The sequence below is a fragment of the Pseudopipra pipra genome, chromosome 10 (genome assembly GCF_036250125.1).
Source record: "Pseudopipra pipra isolate bDixPip1 chromosome 10, bDixPip1.hap1, whole genome shotgun sequence".
Taxonomy (NCBI): Eukaryota; Metazoa; Chordata; class Aves; order Passeriformes; family Pipridae; genus Pseudopipra; species Pseudopipra pipra.
In genome coordinates, this window is record NC_087558.1 from 10,021,255 (window position 1) to 10,041,238 (window position 19,984).

Here is a 19,984-nt window from a genome sequence, read left to right on the forward strand (position 1 = left end):
CACAAACATCTATAATATGGGAGTGAAAGCAGTGTTTTGATTGCTTCTCCTCATCCTGGTAAATGGGCAGGTATGAAACAGAAGGGATCTAATTTCCAGCTCGTTATTCAATACCACCATAGCAACATGCTGCTTTGGAAAAAAAGTAGGATATAGCAGGAAAATGGAACTTATGTTGCATTAATAAAAAAAAAAAAAGCCAGAAACAGAGACTCCAGTTCCATTCTGTCTACCTTATCTTTAACTGTATAGACCAAAACTGGAGAAGAAAATTTGCCATATAGCTAATTAGTTTGCAAATTAGGTCTGGCAACACAGCTTAAACAGTATTGTTAGAAAAACAATACAGTCTGAAGCACATGCCATTCAGTGAACCAATAATTTCTGGAATCCTTAAAATCCCTGGAAAACTTTCAGTTAGACCCTGAAATGGCTAATTTAAAAGACTAACAGCTTTAGAAACACTGAGAAAGAAGTCGGGTCAGGTTGGTGCCTTCAAGTATGCTGCACTTTATACATGGAAACAAAGAATGGTCATATGATAAAAGTGCAGGTTCATATGTCTCTATGTATCCATACATTGTCTTTACATAACTTTTACAAAATTTTTTTTGAATGTGGAATATAAACAACGTTTCCTATCATAAAAACACTGAACTGTAACATTACTGCAATTCTGCAATAAATCTTATCAGCACACTCTTGCAATAAATGATATTGCCTCTTTATAGTAATTCTAATTATCATCAAAGTGCTTTCTCAAAAGGATACAAATAAAGTGAGAAGCCGAGGAGTCTGTCTGGCTTTGAGAGTCAGAGACAGGAACTTTTCCAATCTTGTCCTCAAATCCAACGTCCAAGAATCCTTGAAAAGAAAAACAAATAATGACAGTTGTTCACCAAATATGTACACTCTGCAGAAAGTACTGTTTGGATCACAGCAACCTTCCACTAGAAGGCAGCCAGCATTGGATTGAAAAGATTTCCCCTTCACTGTTACTAAAGTGAATGTGTTTGCTCACTACCCATAAAAGCCTAAAGAAGTTAGATGGGAGTTCAGGATTATTTCTAGACAAGAGTTCTTGAAGCACAGTGTGGCTTTATTTCAAGTGCAAAACTATCACATAGTGTTGGTGCCTTGCAGGCACATGCAACAACTGCCCCGAAAGTAGAAGTACATTTAAATACAAGCAACTTGAGAAAAAGATAAAAAATTAATAAGAATTTAATATGAATTTTACATTTATTAAATAGAGTACAAAATGAATAATTTTGCAGTGCTCAGTTTTCATCATCTTTCACTCCTAACAAGATCTGGGAACTGTAGATTTTGTCAATAACTGTTGCAAGCATCATGACATGACATTGGTGATCAGGGTACAACATTTCTAAAATAAGGATTTGGAGAAAAACAACTCATATACAAAAAACAGACCAACATAACAGACCAACGCCATTAACTGGAATGCTGTCTTCTGCCTGATGTAGTGTCTCATAGGCACAAGAAAATAACAGCTAAGGAAAAAAGCCAAAATACACCTAGGAATCCACCAAATACTCATTTCTTCTATTTCACACCTTCAGTGAAGCCAGTTTCTGCTTGAGGAAAAGCTAGCCAACAGATGAAAAAGCTCTATCTTCCAAAAAGTAACAGGAGCTTCCTAAATTTACTGCTGTATATGTTTATGTTGCAAGCTGTTCTCACAGCTCAGATTTGCCCTTATTTCACCACGCTGGAGAATGTACAGAATTTACTTGCTGCATTTACCAATTCAGTATCCAGACAGCGGTGCACCACAGCACACTGTATATTACCTAAGGAACCTTGTCTCCTACAGAGAGGAGTGTGTATTATTTTTCAAGATGTATTACACAAACTGACAGGAACTCCTACTATATAAAGCATCAGATGCCTGAGAAAAATATATGCCATCAGAACACTGCTTACTAGACTAGTGACTCACTGCTGCTCTTTCTCAAACATAAAACAATCTGTGTTTCAACACTCACATGGAATGAGTTGTACAATTCCCACAAGAAAATATGAGTGACTGTGGACTAAGAGCTTGGACACTGGGTTACTATGAATAAACCTGAGGATCTTGTCTTAGATAAGGCATTAAAAAAAAAAAAGCTGCTAAGCATAATTAAAAAAGAGTAGGCATATCCCATCTCTGAGGTCAACCAGTCCATCTCATTATTTATAGCTAGTCCCAAAGGAAAATGGCAGTATATGCCTTTTTTGGTGATAAACTGGAGCTCCTCAACAGCTGGTACATCCAAAGTCTGCCCTAGGGCAAATATCACTTAAGCTTTGATTTGATATCAAAAAGTGTGTGGCAATGCGGGCTGGAGGCATCTCCTTGCACCACAATAGCCAGGCCAGCACAACTGCCCACGTGGTCAGACAGAGAAGCGTTCCCAGCAGATAACCCTCCCCACAGGGATTGCCACCAATACTTTGGAACATCAAGCCCCAGCTCTGAAAGTCATCTCCTAACCATCTGCCCAGAGAGTGGTCAGTGTAAGGGTGTTTATTACCCCTTCATCAGCAGAGTAACTGTAGATCATCATCACACTGAAAGTGCACCTGGAAAGGAGACCTATTCTGAAATTCAAGCACACCAAACTTCTACACTCTCTTCTCACCTTGCATATGCAAGTCTAAGAACTCAACTCTGAAACACTCCTTCAAATGTAAAGGCTGAAACATATTTAACAAAAAAAATTAACTAGGAAAAATGCCTGTGGCAAGAGTCACCAAACCACAAAGCACAGCTATGCTCTTCCAGCACTTTTTTCTGGGAGGTGGGGGGAAGAGTCTCAAAACACAGACAACACTGATTCATTTTCTGTTTCAAGAGGATTACTTACTAAATCGACTTTCTCTTTTCCACATTAAATGAAACCACTTTGGTCTCCTTATGCCTAAATATCATGCTTTAAATGCAGTTATATATACACAGATAGTGGTCTTGGGCAACAACCTCAAAGCAAGTGAGTTGACTTGAACTACTACAGAGTCATTCCCAGAAGCATTCATATTTCAGGGATGTGTGGAAAAGGAGAGGTAGCAATGCTATTTTATGGACACAAAGATGGCATACCACTCAAGACTCAAGCAAATATAAAATACATATTTAAGATGGCACCCTGTTATTGATAGCACCCTCACAACCCTTCCTCCATTAAATATATGTTTTTTTAGGATTGTACAGTTTCTGCTAAAAGGAACAATAAAGGCAAACACCAAACTAAACATTATTGAATATTTATCACCCCATGAGAAAAGTCATCATAAATACCATCTATGCAACACAGATACTTACCTGGAAAAGTTCTTTAAAAGAAGGGTGTACCATGGGGTTTGGAACAAAAGGCAAAGCATAGAAGGGAAGAAACTCTGTAGTCTGGCTCAGTGCAGCTCCTTTTGTTTCCAGGTATGCCTTAAAATGTGAAATCCTTTCCTCAAGTTTAGCTTTGTCCTAGGAAACAAAGTAGCTTATTTAATTTAGAAAACTAACACTCTGAATGCACTGCAAAGCTGGAAAATACAAGCAGAGACCCAAGTATATTAATACCAAGTCTGATATTCCAAAACCCAACATTTATTTAACTAGAGAACATTATATCATGTTTTCACCAGTCATAAAAGAAAATTTAAACCCATGTTGTTGTTTCTGTCATGTAGGTCCAACAAAAGAAGAGACAGAAAATTGATTTTGAACGTAAATCATTCCTGCTCACTTCAGGCTAGACTTCTAAAGCAAAATGCCATTTCCACACTCAGGCAAAGAGGAAACACCTACTAGACATGCTTTATATCAGTGATAAGTGAGAACCACAAAAATCCTGGTGCACAGCACCAGGAAGGGAAGCTGGCACACAGAACAGAAGTTCCTTAGAGGCTGGAAAACACACAAAAGGCATCCAAATACTCCTGTAGCAGCTGACAGGTGAAAGGCAGGAGCTATTAAGTCCCAGCTGATCTGGCCGAGTACAGGCTACTTAAATGTCTCTTCATCATAAAAGTCCCATGGAAGAGAGATTTTATTTTATAACAGCTTGGAATTATATTTTTCAATATGATATATTGAGCTGGTCAAGATTCAGCTTCCCCATTTCATCAGAAATTATTATATTTTAACTCACAGCTACAGTTCAAACTGGAAGCAAAGTAAGTGTTTTAAGAATCTTCTATGCTCTGCAATTACAGATGTGAAAGTATTGGCATGCTGGTATTTTCCAAGTTAAAATACTTCAGGAGCTCCAAGATACGGGCAGCTCCAACTTCCATCTCTGTACTTCACAATACAAAGGGTCTGGTTCAACTAAAATGCAGATTATGGCCCAAAACTGGATACATGCTCCGGGTGTTCTTAGAAACCATCCCATCCTCATTCACACTAGAGACAGATAAACGAAGCAAAACAAACAAAAGCAATTTGAGGTTTGAATTGTGAACCAAACTTACAGGCTTTCCCATAGTTTGTTTCAAGAGGAAGGTGGCAAAGTGTATGTGAAGATAGAACTCCAACTTCTGAGCAACAGGGTCATTGTCTCGCACTGAAGACGAAACGTGCTCCTCCCAGAGCTGGAAGAAAACTTTCTGCTCACCATTTTCAAATGCTGCAAGCAGATCTTCCTGCAAAGGGGAAAGGCATTCAGTGAAAAAACAAGCACAGAAGAGCTACATTTGCACAGCAGTAATTCAGTGAATGAAGAATTCAAGTGCCATCTGAAAACCTCAAATTAAAGGTTTTATCCAAAAATCTATCACAGTTCAATGACTGCCTAAGTATTCTTTCACCATGTATTTTTAATATCTTTGAGAGCCTGAAGCAACCATGAATACAAGAGGTAAAGCCCAAATTTTCAAAAGTTCTGGGAACCCAGCTTTACTGTAAGGGAAAAATAAATGCTCAGAGTGTGTGAAAATCAGTCTTTTCAACCTGTGGTAAGCTAAAAACTAAAAGTAGTGTGAATCAAAACTACTGTGTTCAAAAGGACTGGAGTTCTGAAAAAAAAAAACTAAACCCAAACTTGAGGGTTCCTGTACTGGAAGAAGACTGCTAGAAGACTTCTTCAAATAATCAAGAATCTGTTCAGACAGTTCAGATAATCTCATTGCTGTAGTAACTCACAGGGTTGTTAGTGGCCTTTAACTGTCTTTAGCATTACTCAATGTAAATGATGCATTACCTGAACAGGCAATGGATCTTTTGAGGAAACATCTGCTGGTTTAGGGAGTGGCTTCCCTTTTATTTTACATTCCTTTTTAAATACCTTCACTGTTTCTTCAAATTCTGCGAAATCCAAATACTACAAGAAAAAACATGCAGAAACAAAAATTGTTTTAGATGATTAATGCTTCAAAATAAATGATTAATCATTTTTTAGATGATTAATGCTTCAAGGAATGACCCATGAAATGCCAAAGTTTCTGTATAGGAGGATCCATAAGTGCCAAAAACTGCACATTGACAAACCAGGAACTGATACCTTTTGGTAGGAAAATACTGACTCTAAACTTCCTCCTGCATCCTAGAGACAACCAAGTACATCCTCTCTGAAAGAATGATGCCCCTTGGTTTAGTCAGGAATTTCATTCTACCAAAGAAGAAAATTAAGTAAAATCCATTAGTGTTATATTCTGTTTGAAGAAACAAGTAAATTACTTCCTTGCAAACAATGTTCTTAGAGGGCATAGCAGTCAGACAGCTTGAGCTCTTAGCCAGAGCCCTCATGTGAAGCTGTACAAGCCAATGACCAACTCATCAGGCACTGTTCTTCTAGGGAAGAAATAAACAGCCCTGCCTCTTCCTCCCACAGTGTACAGTCAATATATTAGACACAGCTTTCCCCTCCTCCCCTCATCTCAGGAGTCTTAGTCATTGGCTGCTGAGGGAAGACATCACACTTCGTTTTGCAAACTTGACCTGGATTCCCAACATTGCCACAGAGAACAAGAATTGCTTTCTTCACAATAAACATAAACAGTAGTATAGTAGTGATTATGAACTTAAACCTCTTTCCAGAACTGTTTTTAGAGACCCACAAAAAGATTTAAGCTGTGTATGACTTTGCCACATGGTTGACTCTTTTGGGAGGCAGTAACTGTCCTGGCTTTCAAGATACAGCCTGGTGACAGCTGGGCACAGTGGGAGCTGACTGCCACTCCTGATCACCCCTCTGCAGCACCAGCACTTGTGGAATCTGCAACAGGATGGATCATACAGGGCAGAGGGATTCAGTTTGGTGTCCACTCGGGGCCCTAAGCAAGGCTACCAACACAGGGTCAATTAAAGGGATGAGGAAGCAACAAGCAGCAGAGATCACAGTTTGTGTCTTTGTTCTAATTCATAAACATCCCATTTTAGCCAATTTATCCAGAAGCACAGACTGCCATAGAGGTACCTGCCCTTCAACACTTGTCTCTCACTGTCTTTTTCACAGGATTCTTTCACACTTTATTCTGATTTCCTCTTATGGGCAATAGGGGTAGAGGAGTGCCTAGCTGGAAAATACTGCTTAGGCATTAAACCATGGAGATCAGTAGCCTCAGGACTTGTCTGGGCTTTGTCAGCTCTAGGGTTTTTATATGCTTCTGATTGTATACACACATGGAATAAGGTGGCAGCCAAGCAAGATTTTAAAGATCTCACCTTTACCGTAGGCTGGACCTGAGCCCCAAACTTGTCAGATGTAATCAACCTCATTCTTCCCTTAATGACAGCCTCATTTCCAATGAACAATAGATAATTTTTGATTGATCTGCTGTTTGACTGCTGACATTTTACAGACATTGAGCCCTTTGAACCTATAGAGCACGACAGGAGTCAGTATGATTTCAGACTGTAGCAACACTTGGCCAGATAAAAACTCCAGAATGTAGACCACAGTTACAGTGTCTGGCTATGAAATTCTGCCTTGCTTATTTCAACAGCAACAACAACAAAAGGAAAAGAAATAATGAGAAAACCAACCTCTCTCACCAGTCCAAGTAACTCAGCCTCGTACGCTAAAATGTCACCCATTGCTAAGCGTTACTGCTACGCCTCATCGCTGATAGAGCTGGAAAAGGGTGAAGAACGGGAGTGTCAGTGGCAGCACAGGGCTCACACAGCACAGCCCGTCAGCCATCGCATCTCCAAACAGCACGAGGAGGAGACACACACACAGACACACCCACAGAAACACAGTTTACCTGCCACGTCTCACCTGCCCCCATCCCCTCTCTCCCACATCCCACCTGCCCTCGTCCCACCTATCCACACCCCACCTCACCTGGCCACATCCCCCTTGCCCCCCTGCCCCACATCTCTCCTGTCCCAATCCCACCTGTCCCACATCTCCCCCGTCCCAATACCCCCTGCCCCAATTCCACCTGTCCCACATTCCCACTGTCCCAGTCTCCCGTGTCCCAATCCCACCTCTTCCACTCCCCCTGTCCCAAACCACCCATGCCAGTTCGCCCTGTACCAATCCCCATCCTCGCTGTCCCAATCCCATTCCCACTCCCCCGTCCCAATCCCACCTGTCCCACATTCCCCCTGCCCCAATCCCGTCCCAATTCCCATCCCAATCCCATTCCCACTTGTCCCGCATTCCCACTGTCCCACTCTCCCCTGTCCCACTCCCCCCGTCCCAATCCCCATCCCCCGTGTGCCATTCCCCCCTCCCTCACCGTCCGTGTCTCCCCGGCAACCGCGGCCTCTCTCCGCGCCGCGCCCCCTCCCGCGCACGTGACCCCTCTCAGCCAATTGTAGCCCGGGAAGGCGCGCATAACGTGACGAAGGAGGGTCCCGCCCCCATGGGCGGCGCCCCCTGGCGGACGGCGGTGCCGCTGACGCCTTGAGGAGGTTCCCGCTGTCCCGTGGAACTTCCACGGAGTTTGGGGGCAGCTTCATTTTTAAAAAAAAATTATTCGCGGCCTTAACAAATGCGTTTGGATCCCCTTCGCACCTTGAGCGGGCCAGGAGCTTTCTAATTTGGAAATTTCGTTTGAAACCTCCCAGCTTAGGAGGCTCGTTTGAAAAAGATGCTGGGCAACCAGGGCAGAGCTTTGCTGACACCGAGCACGGCGTGAGGAGCCTGATCCATAGCCCTGGCACAGCCGAGATGAGGGATGCCAGGACCAGCCCCGTGGGTCGTTACCTCATGGAAGCCTCACCAGAGCAAACAGGAGGATTGGCCAAGCCCCTTATCGAGGCTTTGTCCCTTCTTCAATTAACAGTGGTGTTAATGAACCTCTTGCCATTAACGCTGGGTTCCTAGAAAGTATTTGCTCGACACAGTGAAATGTTTTATGGCCAGCAACATCCTGCCCAGGGTTTCAGCATCACTTTGTGCAGCCTTGTTTTCCACACCCAGACACAGCACAGCCCCATCCATCTCCCTTTATCCAGGCTCCTGAAGGCAACTGCCGAAACTGAACGCAGAGATTTCCATCTGCCCCCCCCCCCCCCCGGATTTTGATGCCTGATGACCTCACAGGTCCCAAAAGCTAATCTCACCAACCAGCTCAGAGACACTGCTCTCCACCAAGACCATTTCCCAGCCAAATCTTAACTTGCCAACACCAGCTTGGGTGCATGCAGTTCAGGGCACAGCTTTCCTTGGCTCATGATGTAAGGACAATCTTCTCCTTATGCAATCAAAAACAATATTTAAAGGACAGGAAAAAAAAAATCACCCTGGCACATTCTTTCTCCAACCTCCACAAAACCTTCTTGCTGTTGCCACCACCCTGGTGTGGGTTAGCCAAAGCCCAGCCCAGGCTGGAGGAAGAAAGGAGTCCTCCAGCATTTTCTCTGCTCCTCCATCCCAATAGATCAGCCTGTGGTACCTTTCCAGCTGTGGCAGAGATTGCATTTCAGGGATCCTTACAGAAATGGAGCTGACAACTAGGAGAGATGGACTGCTTTTGTGGAGCTGGGATGTCTCCATGTGTGATGACAGCAGCTCAGTGCCCCAGCCCCACCCGGGCTTTCTGGCATGTCCTCACCAAACACGAGTCATTAAGCCCCCAGCCAAGGCAAATACCAATGTGTGAGAGGGCTGGCTTGCAGTAACAGTAAGCTTGTCCAGCCAAAAATGGCAGGGAGCTGGGAGAAGGAAAGAGCTAGAGATGCTCCATTAAAAAACAATAAGGTGGAAAAAATAGTCTGGAAACTGGGTGCACAGAAACAGCAGGACAGAGAGCTTCATCATCAGGAGAAACATCCCCATTCCCAATAAACCTCACTGTCCTCATCGCATTGACACAGTGTTGGTGCTGCCACCAGCACAGGCCAATGGCCACCTGTCCCATGCCAGTGACACAGCCCAACTGCCACCTGCCCAATCATGCAGGCACAAATCGAAAAACCTCAAGGCCCACAAGAACAGCAAGCAGCAAGTTTCATCTGCGAACAAGCCCATGAACTCTGCTGTCCAGTGCAGATGCTTCCAGCTAATTATTTTCAGCACCAGGTTTCAGGCTTAAGCTAAAAATAAAAAAGATTTCAGTGTGAAGTTAAAGTAAACAGAGAATTTGTCCAGCCCTGCAGGAGCTATCTCAGCTCCTCCTTTAGGAGGACATGGTGGAGAAACAAAAAGTTAATCCATCTTAGTTCTCATTGACACGGAATGGAGAAAAACAATTAAATGGGAAAGCCAGCCTAAAGCTGAGAACAAAGACAAGGCACAAATATTTCAGGTCTTTTTCCTCCACTCTGAAGGGGAAAAATTTGCTCCACACTTCATCCCTTGCAGGTTATCTTGGGAGGAACAATGTCTCCATAATTTCTGCTGACAATTAACCTCACCCATGCAGCTATTCTTCCCTGGGTCACCAGAGCCGCTATTTATACCCTTGGACGGGGATGCTGTTGCCACCAAACAACTGCCCTTCCCCTTGGCCAGGCCTGCACCAAGGCAGTGAGCCCCAGGGTGCCCCCCCAAGCATCCTGCCCTGCTCACCAGGACCTGCTTCGCTTGGACCCTTAAAGTACAGACCCTCCACTGTCCATTTTCTGCTCATGCTTTGCAAACACAAAGAAAAACCCCAGACACACATGTTGCTTAACCACACACTTGGACATGGTATCAGGCAGCAGGGCCCATCAGACCAAGTGCACAGGGTTGGGATGTCTGGGGTTATGGTCTGCAGGACCTTTGACTAGCTATCTCCAAAGGGCTTGGGGAGAAAGAGAATCTGCCTTGAGTCACCCCTCTGCAATACCTGGGTAACACTGATTTCCCCCATTGCTGGCAGAGACACCAATGACTCACCTGAGTATCTGCACAGTATTTTTTTTCTGAGCAAAACCCAGAGTTTTACCTGTGTAGCCAATGCCAGGAACTGGAGTACAGACCTCAAAACAAAACTCCAGACCTGGGCTGCTGCCAGCTGGAACATTTGCCCACACAGAGCAGGATTTCAGAGGCCAAGTCAAGCCAGTCCCAGCAGCTGGAGCAGCATCTCCTCCAAAAGCACAGAGCATGGGCCAGCCTAATCCCACCAGCTGGAGAAATGCAGTGAACCAGGTCTGCCAAACCAGTTATCTTCACTGAGGGAGCAAGAGCAAAGACTCTTACTTCTATGTGAAACCATCCTGGGGAAAGATTGGCACCCTTGGGTGCCCATTGATCCCATCAGAGGTTGCAAGCAAATACCACAAGCCTTGCACAATCCTGCAACGTCTGCACTCCTCAAATCTCCCATCCTGCCACTCCTGCAGGGTCAAGGGGGGCCTGGAACTGGGCTGAAAACCCAACCCCTCATCAACACTGAGGGCAGCAAGCAAGGGAAGAGCTCGGGGCGGGTTGGCACATGGCAGGGGTGAGGGTGGAGGAGGCTCCAGCCGCCAGGATGCAGGGAGATAAATGGCCAATGTCATCAGCATTATCAGTGGCGCCCAAATTTCGTGCTGAATGGTGAGGAGGAAGAGCTTTGCATGGCCCTGGAAGGGAGGGGAGAGATAGGGAGGGCAGCACTGCTGTCATGGGGAGAGGTGAGAGGACAAGACCTACTGAGTGCCTGCCAGGGTTGAGTAGCAATGCCAGGGGGTTGTTGGCCACCTCCTTGAAGACCCCTTGCCTTGGGAGCTTTACTTCCAATATCTCCACCCCCACTTTGGTACCCAGCATGGTGCCAAGCAGGGGGCTTGCACCGAGTTAACGAGTGGAAAGGAGAAGCTAAGGATATCTAGGACCGCCTGGAGGGACTCTGGGATCTGTCAGAAGCAGCGTGCTTTAGAACTGATTTATTTCTCACCAGGGTTAAGGGGGTTGAAGCCCATTAGTCAGGAGGGACAGAAGCATGCTTCCTGCCAGCTCGGCCTCTCCCTCTGACAAACCCACGAGCATCAGGGCCCAATTAGCCCCTGGCAAACAACCAGGGTGGGTCCCTCAGCAGCATCCCCAGACAGGCCCAGGAGAGCAGCACTTCCTCAGAAATCAGTGCTAATGAGTCACAAATGAAGGTATTTAAAGCACTGAGTACTTTCTCCAGGGAAACTGGTCAGACGCCTTAGCATGGGGGCAGGATCCCACAGCTTTCCAGAGTCTTCTCAGAGGTTTTCAAGCACCTTTCCAGAAGATTTCTGGAAGTTTCCTGACCATTCCCTTGATGTTTTTCTAATCATTCTAGAAGTTTCCTGCTGTATCTCCAGAACATTTCCAGACTTTGCCTACAGGTTTATTTGAACTCTCCTGGGGCTATATTGCCTCTTCACATGTTTTTTTTGCAACATCACAGGTTGGCCATTTCCAAATTTCCCAAGTGACACTCTGGCAATTGAGCAAAGCTCAGCACCTCATTCAGGTGCCACATGACACCTCAAGTGGTCACACAGCAGCATCCTCAGCAGCCTGATTAGTAAACTGAAGAACTAGGTAGAGATTAGGAAAAAAAAAATCACATGTATGAGATCATTCTGCAGTCAAGACATGTTGTTTCATAGCACAAGCCCTCAAAAGCACCCCATAGGAGGATCTCTTGTCCTTGAGCTGTCTGGAGTCTCTTAAGCAGTGCCCCTGAGCAAAACCAGCCTGAGCTAGACATGTTTCACTGAGGCACAGGACCAGCATCTTCCTTAGCTGTGGTGTGGGTGGAAGAGGTTTATCTTTTACGTACTTACAGGGAGCATAAGCACACATGGGTGAGGGGCTGCTCGCTGTGGGGGAAGCTGGGAAGGACCTGGGTGCTCTGCAGTGGAGCAGGCTCCGATTGCAGAGCTCAGCTGGGGAAATGCCCAAAGGGAAACCACATCTACTGATACCAAATGCACAAGCAACCAAGGAACTGTTCATCACATATACAGCCTTCTCACCAGAGAGGTGCAAACTGGCCAAAACCCTGGAAGCCACTTACTGTGCATCCTCCAATCAAGAGAGGAGCTACTTCTCAGCCATCAGACCTCTGGCAAAGGGTCAGCTTGCACTTGCTAGAGAACACTCCTCATGGTCCAGAGGAAGCAGTGTCTTCCCTCAAGCACCATCCCACCCAGCTGCCCCTTCCCGCTCCCTGGCTCACAGCAACTCAGAGTTGTGGTATGGCCGTCACCTCTCCTCCTCCACACTTCTAAACCACTGGCTTCCCTCTTTAACCAGCCATCAGCTCTGTCAATGTTCCTCCAGCTTTTCTCCCCCATCCCCTCAATTCCTGTTCAGGACATTCTTCCAAACAGGAAAACACAGACCAGATGTGGGGGAAAGCCAAAACAGTAGATGCTTTCCTATGAGTGGTCTAAGTCCTAAACCAGACAGTCCCCACATGCCTTTACACAGCGGAGAAAAAATATGTCGAGTGGCAGAGGTGTAGAAGTGTGGACAGGCCAATTCCCAGTTCCCTTCTGGAGTCCACAGCCTCGAACACATGGCCTTTTTCTTCCACAGTCACTAAAATCTCCTCTAAAAATCTGTCTGTGTTTAACCTCACCACGTGGCCCCAGAGCAGCAGCTCAGCAATCAGCTTGGGGCTATCTGAGGTTTTTACATTTGCTTCTGCCAAGGGAGCTCTGGGGACACATCGGTGCCAGTGGCAGGAGGGATTTTACAGGCACAAGAGAATCATTTAGCACAAGAATCAAGAGTCCTCCATGGTGCCCCAGGCAGTACATGGCTCAGTGGGAACTGCTCTGCACTTACAGATTTCCACAGACACACTGACAATCTGTAGCAAGTGCCAAGAATATACTGGTTACCTTGAAACATCTGTTACTATAAGAAAAACTCGGGAAAAAGTCCTGTGAAAAGCAGAAGACTGTTCACAGCTTAGCCAAGGCACCAGTACAGGACTTTAGGTCTTTCTGAGCTGGCTATTCCCAGCATTTCTACTTGGACTCTAAAAATCTCCCAGCAGTATCTGGCCAATCTGGCAGGTTGCTGAATGACTGGAGTTTTTTCTCCTCCCAGTGTCCTTCCCTCTCTACAGTATTTTATGACACAAGGCATTACTAACAAATTACCTGAAAAGCACCACACTGGCTGGCATCAGCAGAACATGTAAGGGATACAGGTGTCCATTCAAAGGGAAGGGATTACAGCACCAGAAGAGCTGGATGATGTACATTTGTCCAGCTTCTGTTTCTTGCACCACAACAGCAGGTCTTGCTTTGAAATACCGTGGAATTGGAGTAGCAATTCCCTCTTTGTTTCCAGTTTTACTGACAGGAACACTGTAGCCATTTCAGGTTCATTCTTGGCTCTGCTCCATGGCAGAACAGATCTGGATCACTCTGAGAACTACAAGCTATGACCACCCCCTTACAGAGACATTTCAACTAGAGGGACTTCTGGCTGCAGCCTAGGACTCAAAATTGGCTTTCAGTCCTATACCTCTGCTCTATTCCTTAGGTTTGCAGAGAACCAAGGCAGACTATCCTATTGCTATAGTAACATTCACCAAAATAAACCATCTGCTGGAAAAGCTCCCAGGCCCTATATGCAAGATTTGTCTTCTATTATTACCAATGCACATGAGATTGTGGTATGTTCACATGGAGCAAAATAGTCCCCACACACATACAATAAAAATCTCATTCCAGGAGGAATGGGGAGTGGGGAGGAGAACAATGGAGCTTTGTCCAGTGTCTGGCTGAGAGCAGACCAGGGCTGCAATCTCTGGTGTGGTGTTCTCACACCCTTTGAAGTGTTACAGCCCAACAGGTGAAGGGCCGGTTGGACAGTGAACAGTGGAGCACCATTACTTCCTTCTGACTGCTCCTTGTTCCATATCCCTGACTAAAATTCCCCCTTGGCTAATGATGCACATAAGTGTGACAACTTATGTCTGGCTTCACCCCATCTAGTGTAACCAGCTGCCTGCTCATACCAGCTATTTCGCCCATATTTGGTGAAAGCAGGGAAAGCACACACACAAAAAGGGGATTCTGTGAAACAAGGAGAAACATGCCCCAGTTTCCCCATCATTAACACCCAGAGCCTTCTGTCAGCCCTACACCGTCACATGAATACCAGGGATGAGCAAGGGGGAAGACCAGCATCATGGAGGTACTATGGAAACAGACCTCCTCTGTGCAGCTGCTGGCAAGTGGAGACCTGACCTCTCTGTAGCACCACTGCTATGGCTGGGCCAGGCAGACCTTGTAACCTTGCTCAGCCTAAACAAGAGCTACAGAAAGCAGGCTGTGCACAGATCCTGACGACTCCACAGCAGAGCAGTCAGTCAAGCTTTGATGGAGCAAGATGCACAACTTGAGTCTAGTTTTTAACCTTTGGGGTGAGCGGAAAAAGGGTTGTTAGGCTTCCTTTTTTTTTTTCCTTTTTTTTTTTTAAGTAGCAAGTTTTCTGTCAAGAGTTTTTAATATATTTATTTGAAAACAAGGTTTTGTGAAAGAGTACGCTAAATAGCATATATCTGTTCTTCAGCCATAAAACACGGACTATCAGCTTTAGCTCAGCACAGATTGGGGTTGCATGCACTGAACAGCAGATCTTGATAGGAAGGTCTTCATGTCTGTCTTTCTGATATCAAGTATAGTGTCTTCTTTAGAGGACATGACCCTGGAGGAGGGAGAAAGAGAAACCAGAAAATTAAATGTATTTAACTAAGGCTTCTTGTGGTTGGCTCCACACACTCATCCAAGCCTGTCACTGATGTGACATTTATAGTTTTTAGCAAGCAGTTTGTTTTCCTGCCCTTCCACCAATTCAAGGGGATAATCTTTGCTCGTGGGAGCCCTTGGACATGCCAGCCCATATTTGGAAATAAAGCCTCTCAGTGAGAAACTTGTACATCAGTTCAGGCACTTTAACCAAGGAACCTGAGAACTCATTGCCTGGAGCAGATCTATCAGTATCGTTATGTTGGGCTCAGACAGCACCACGGAGCCCATGACTGGAGTGTCTTCAAATTCTGCTAAGAACTGCTGGGAAGACAAGACAACCCCAGAAAGCAGAGCAGTAGTTCTCTTTTGACCAATCCTGAGGTCAAGTAGATGACAGCTTTGTTACATAAACTACTTGCTTCTCTAGGGCCATCTTTCAGGACCTGACTAGTCCCAGCTCAGCTGTTGCCTGTGACTCCATGAGCTGCTCTAATTCTGCCCAGCCAGACTCCACTCAAGAGTAGCCAAGCCTGCCAGATTAGAGACCATATCCAGTACAACTGGGTCAGGCCTGACCCAGAAGAGTGGACTTGTGGACTTCTCTTTAATTGCTACCAAACTCTTGGAATTGGGACAGAGAGTGTTTCAGAATCTGACACAGAAGCCGTCAAAGAGCTAAAACAAGAGTGCTGGGTGCTGATAACTGCTTCAGTTGATCCAAAGAGGCTTTTTCTTCCTTGGGATTAATAAAGGTGACTCTGCACACTACACTGTACCTCACGTCTTAATCATCAATGTACTCAAAGGGCTCTGGTGGTTCAGGTTCCTGCTCCTCTTCCTCGATCTTCGGACCATGAGCTGCGACAGGTTCGACCAGCTCCTCCATATCCTCACTGGTGTCCTTCAGAATTATGATACCTCCAATGGAAAGCTGCAAGACAAGTGCAATGAGCATTTAGAGCTGCTTGTTTCTTCCTCATGGTGGAGTGTTTCTGGCCACAGAGTCTATCCTAGGCCATATGAGATGCCTCAGCAGGAATGAGTTTCAGAGAGTGAAGCATCTGACACTCACCTGGATCTCTGCCTGATAAGGAGATGGAACAGAGAGTCTATCCAGGCTACCTTCCACCATCTAGGTCTTGGTTTGATAGAAAGTGGCACCTGGATTCACACCTTTATCCCAGTCCCAGTCTGGGGCTTTCCACATGAAAACTAATTGAACTGCAATTGCTTTAAAAGGCTCCTCTTTTCAGGTTAACAGAGCTTAGTGAAGCCTCTCTGTGTGCCTGCCTCCCAGGAGGCTCTGTGAAACAGAGACTAATCTGATCACCAGCTTCCACCAAACGAGGAATCCTATTAGCAGAACCTCGCAAAACCAAAGGGGAATTAATTACAAAGATCACAACCAAACACCTTGGCAGGCTGAAGCAAATCTGTGTGCCTCCAGGACTGGAACACAAGGTGCGAAAAGGCAGTGCTGTGTCACGCCTGGCTGGGATCAGGGCTTTGGCCACACAGGCCATAAACAGCATTTCAAAGAGGCCTTTTACTCTGGCATTCCCCAAAGCAGAGCAAAGGTCCAGAACAGCTCCATTCCAAGAGCCTCCTTGGTTACACACCCTAATCCCAGCAAAAACTGCACTGTTCTGTTCTCTTCAAAACTTGTTTATGGGACTTTAAGGCAGGAAACTGCACTCCCCCACTGAGGACTCTGCTTCTTTTGAAACTGAAGCAAACAACTGTGTACATTCACATTTCAGTGAGTGGACACTTACTGGAATGCACAGCAGATCCTTCCAATCCAAACAGCGATTGGGTCACCTCCACATTTTAAAGGGTAGAGACTAAAAAACCCCTCCACAGCTTTCCTAAAGAAGACATTTCGGAAGGGGATGGCGCACAGAGAATTCCAATGTGCTGATGGAATTCCAGGAAATCAATTTATTAAAAATATCACTGTTTTCCTGGGAAAAAATATTACTTCTTCGGAACACCATTTCCCCATGCATAATCCTGCAAAAGGGCTAAGTCAAGGGTGGGTGTTATTTCTTGAACAAAAATAAAGGGCAGAAGAATTTGACTGAGGAGATTTAGAGTTCATGAGCGAGCTTATCAGCTTTGCAATGTATCTGAGCATCTCACAGAAAAGTTAGTTACCCCTTGGGCTTAGTGCTAAAAGACCTTTTTCATTCTCCATCTTACATGCTCTCTCTTCTCTATGTTAACATGAGCTGAAGGCACTTCTCTAAGGCCAGATGTAACTGAATAGGAAATCTGTTCAATGAAAACAACCCTCCGTTTAGGTATAAATCACACTGCAGGATAATAAAGCTCCAGCACAAGCCCTAATATATTTCACTGCTTTGATAATGAACCTCTACAACTTCTCAATCTAGTTGTAAAGATCATGGCTCAGTCTTTATGTTTCCAGCAATGTCATTAATACACAAAGTTTCCATGTTGACTGGTTTCCACGTTGCAGCATTTGACAAGATGAAAGAAAAATAAAGCAGCACTAGCATGGTGAAAAGGTTTGCAGCAGCTCTGGCTTTCCCCCAGCTAGAACTGCACGTGATCATTTGGAGAGAGGGACATTAAAAAGCAAATGACAACAGCAAAGCTGCAAATATCTGCAACACATTCCAGTGCTAACCAGCTGTGAGTGGTGTTCTCCTGTACACAGAGAACCTCTGGGTCCTCATGCACAAGCCCAGCACTGGGAGTGCTCTGTCAAGCACACGGACTGGGAAGGTGACACTTACTGGTTTGAAAGGCTGATACCGGCAGCTCTCTGTCATAGTGAGAACTTTGAGCTGAGCAGGCATGACTCTGGCTGGGTTGTCCAAAAGCTGAAAATTGGGTTCAGGCTCTTTTTTCTTTTCTTTTTCATCCTTCTTTTCAGTCTCATCCTGGGGAAGGGGAGGAGAACATCAGCATGATTTTGGCAGTAACCTCTAACCCTTTCATAGCTCAGGAGGGTAAGGAACAACCAGGCAGCTATTCCAAAGTGTGGTGAGAAACCATTCTTCTGCTGAGGAACATACTAACACTTATTATATGCTGGCACAGGCAATGCCAGAGTGGGTCTTAGTGCTCTCAACAAGGCAGTGCTTCACTCCCAACTGCAGACAAAAGCAAGGTCAGTGAGAGGTTGGCAGAGGAACTGTTTACCACTGCCTTCCTTTTCTCAGACTTTTTTTGTAAACTCACTCACCACTTTCTGTCACAACTGAAGAGTCCTTCATATCATTACTGAGCACATAAAAATTGCCAAAGCTACCCTTGTATTTTCCCAGCTATAGAGCTGTCACTTACATTTCATAGCAGCTCACCCAAAATGACTTGACCTCAGTGACTCCCTAGGGAACTGCAGTGCAGCCCTCCTTTACCAATGACTCAGCAGCTAGAGGCAAAAGCTCAGAAGGAAAAAAACCAGCATCCTTTACATACTTAAGAACATGGGTCATGTTTTCCCTCTTGCTCAGGAACATCTGAGTTGCAAACAAAAAAGACCACAGAAAAGATGGGAACAACCAATAGGGAATGATCAGGAACATCACTGAATGCACAGCACGCCCTGTAATAGCAGACAGGACTTTCTTGGGCACAGTGGCTGCTCATTGCTGTGCAGATCCCCTGGAAGCTATGGATTACTAGTCATGTAACAGGTATAAGAGAAAAACAGGAAAGCAATGACACCTCTAAAACATTAGGACAATGGCAAAACATTCAAACACAGCAGGTGGCAGCAAGCTCCCTTTTTACTATCCTTGTTTTTCCGCTTGATTCAGCCAAGAAAATTTTTCACACATCTGGACACGTACACAGACACAATATGTGAATCCCTTCTAATATATTACTTCCTCTCCACACCTGCACTTAACTGTAGGTTGTAGAAATTTTAGAAGAAACATGCATTTGTTCAGCACGTTTTACTTAGTACACAGAATTCTAAGAATAATTCAAAGAAAAGATAACATTTGGTGACAAGGAAACTTGATAAAAGAGCAAAAAGCCCAGAGATTCTACCTTGCACGCATGAGATGATTAATTTTCTGGGCCAACTGAATAGGGTTTGGTGCCTACAACATGGCCACATTTATGTAGGTCTAGGAAGGTTATTTTATACATACACCTTTGTTCTTATGCCACATGAGTGGGTTTTCTTAAGCTAAAGAGGCCAAAAATTCTATGACCACGCTGCTTTTCTCACACAAATGTTAAAGTGGAATCAGAAAGATTTGTACTGAGCTTGTCAGCTTTAGTAAAGGTTTCCCACAGCATTCTCCATGAAAAACTGTCTGCTCATGGCTTGGCCAGGTCCAATGTTCACTGGGTAGAAAACTGGCTGCATGGCTGGGCCCAGAGAGTGCTGGGGAATGGAGCTACATCCAGTTGTCAGCTGGTCACAGTGGTGTTCTCCAGGGCTCAGTACTGGGGCCAGTCTGGTTTAATATCTTTATCGATTATCTGGATGAGGGGATCAAGCGCATCCCCAACAAGTTTGCAGGCAACACCAAGTTAAGTGGGCATGTTCATGTGCTGGAGGGTAGGAAGGCTGCAGAAAGATCTGGACAAGAGGAAATGGCCTTAAGTTGTGCCAGGGGAAGGTTGGATTGGGTATTAGAAAAAACTTCTTCACCAAAAAGGTTGTCAAGCACTTGAACAGGCTGCCTGGTGGAATGGTGAAGTCACCATCCCTGGAGGTATTTAAAAGATGCAGATGTGGCACTTGGGGACATGGTTTAGTGGTGAGCTTGGCATTGCTGGGGTAACAGCTAGACTCGATGATCTTAGAGGTCTTTCCAACCTAAACAATTCTATGAGTCTATAATGCATTTTCAACTTATAGTTGTTCCTGGAATATTTGCATCTGTTACCAGAACACAAAAGAAGGGGTCTTTTGTCAGTACAGCAAGAATTTTAGCT

At 45.1% G+C, this 19,984-nt stretch overlaps 2 protein-coding genes across 9 annotated transcripts in view; both read right to left on the reverse strand.

Annotated features, from left to right (window-relative positions):
• Positions 1 to 7,766, reverse strand: part of ARMC9 (armadillo repeat containing 9) — a 67,479-nt gene extending 59,713 nt beyond the window's left edge. For 2 of the 8 annotated variants that reach the window (XM_064666124.1, XM_064666123.1), the window contains exons 1-6: positions 6,986 to 7,209; positions 6,665 to 6,819; positions 5,202 to 5,321; positions 4,474 to 4,644; positions 3,329 to 3,484; positions 772 to 864 (exon numbers count right to left, since the gene is read on the reverse strand). In XM_064666124.1, the coding sequence (XP_064522194.1) occupies positions 772 to 864; positions 3,329 to 3,484; positions 4,474 to 4,644; positions 5,202 to 5,321; positions 6,665 to 6,805 (681 nt within the window). In that variant the 5' untranslated portion in view covers positions 6,806 to 6,819; positions 6,986 to 7,209. Of the gene's footprint in view, positions 1 to 771; positions 865 to 3,328; positions 3,485 to 4,473; positions 4,645 to 5,201; positions 5,322 to 6,664; positions 6,820 to 6,985; positions 7,218 to 7,686 lie in introns of those variants that run through there. The other 6 variants (XM_064666126.1, XM_064666125.1, XM_064666121.1 and 3 more) reach the window with 5 other exon arrangements.
• A 7,025-nt stretch (positions 7,767 to 14,791) lies between these two features.
• PSMD1 (proteasome 26S subunit, non-ATPase 1) overlaps positions 14,792 to 19,984 on the reverse strand; it is a 70,120-nt gene continuing 64,927 nt past the window's right edge. Inside the window, exons 23-25 of the mRNA XM_064666128.1 lie at positions 17,818 to 17,964; positions 15,832 to 15,986; positions 14,792 to 15,011 (exon numbers count right to left, since the gene is read on the reverse strand). Of these exons, the coding sequence (XP_064522198.1) occupies positions 15,840 to 15,986; positions 17,818 to 17,964 (294 nt within the window). The 3' untranslated portion in view covers positions 14,792 to 15,011; positions 15,832 to 15,839. The remainder of the gene's footprint in view (positions 15,012 to 15,831; positions 15,987 to 17,817; positions 17,965 to 19,984) is intronic.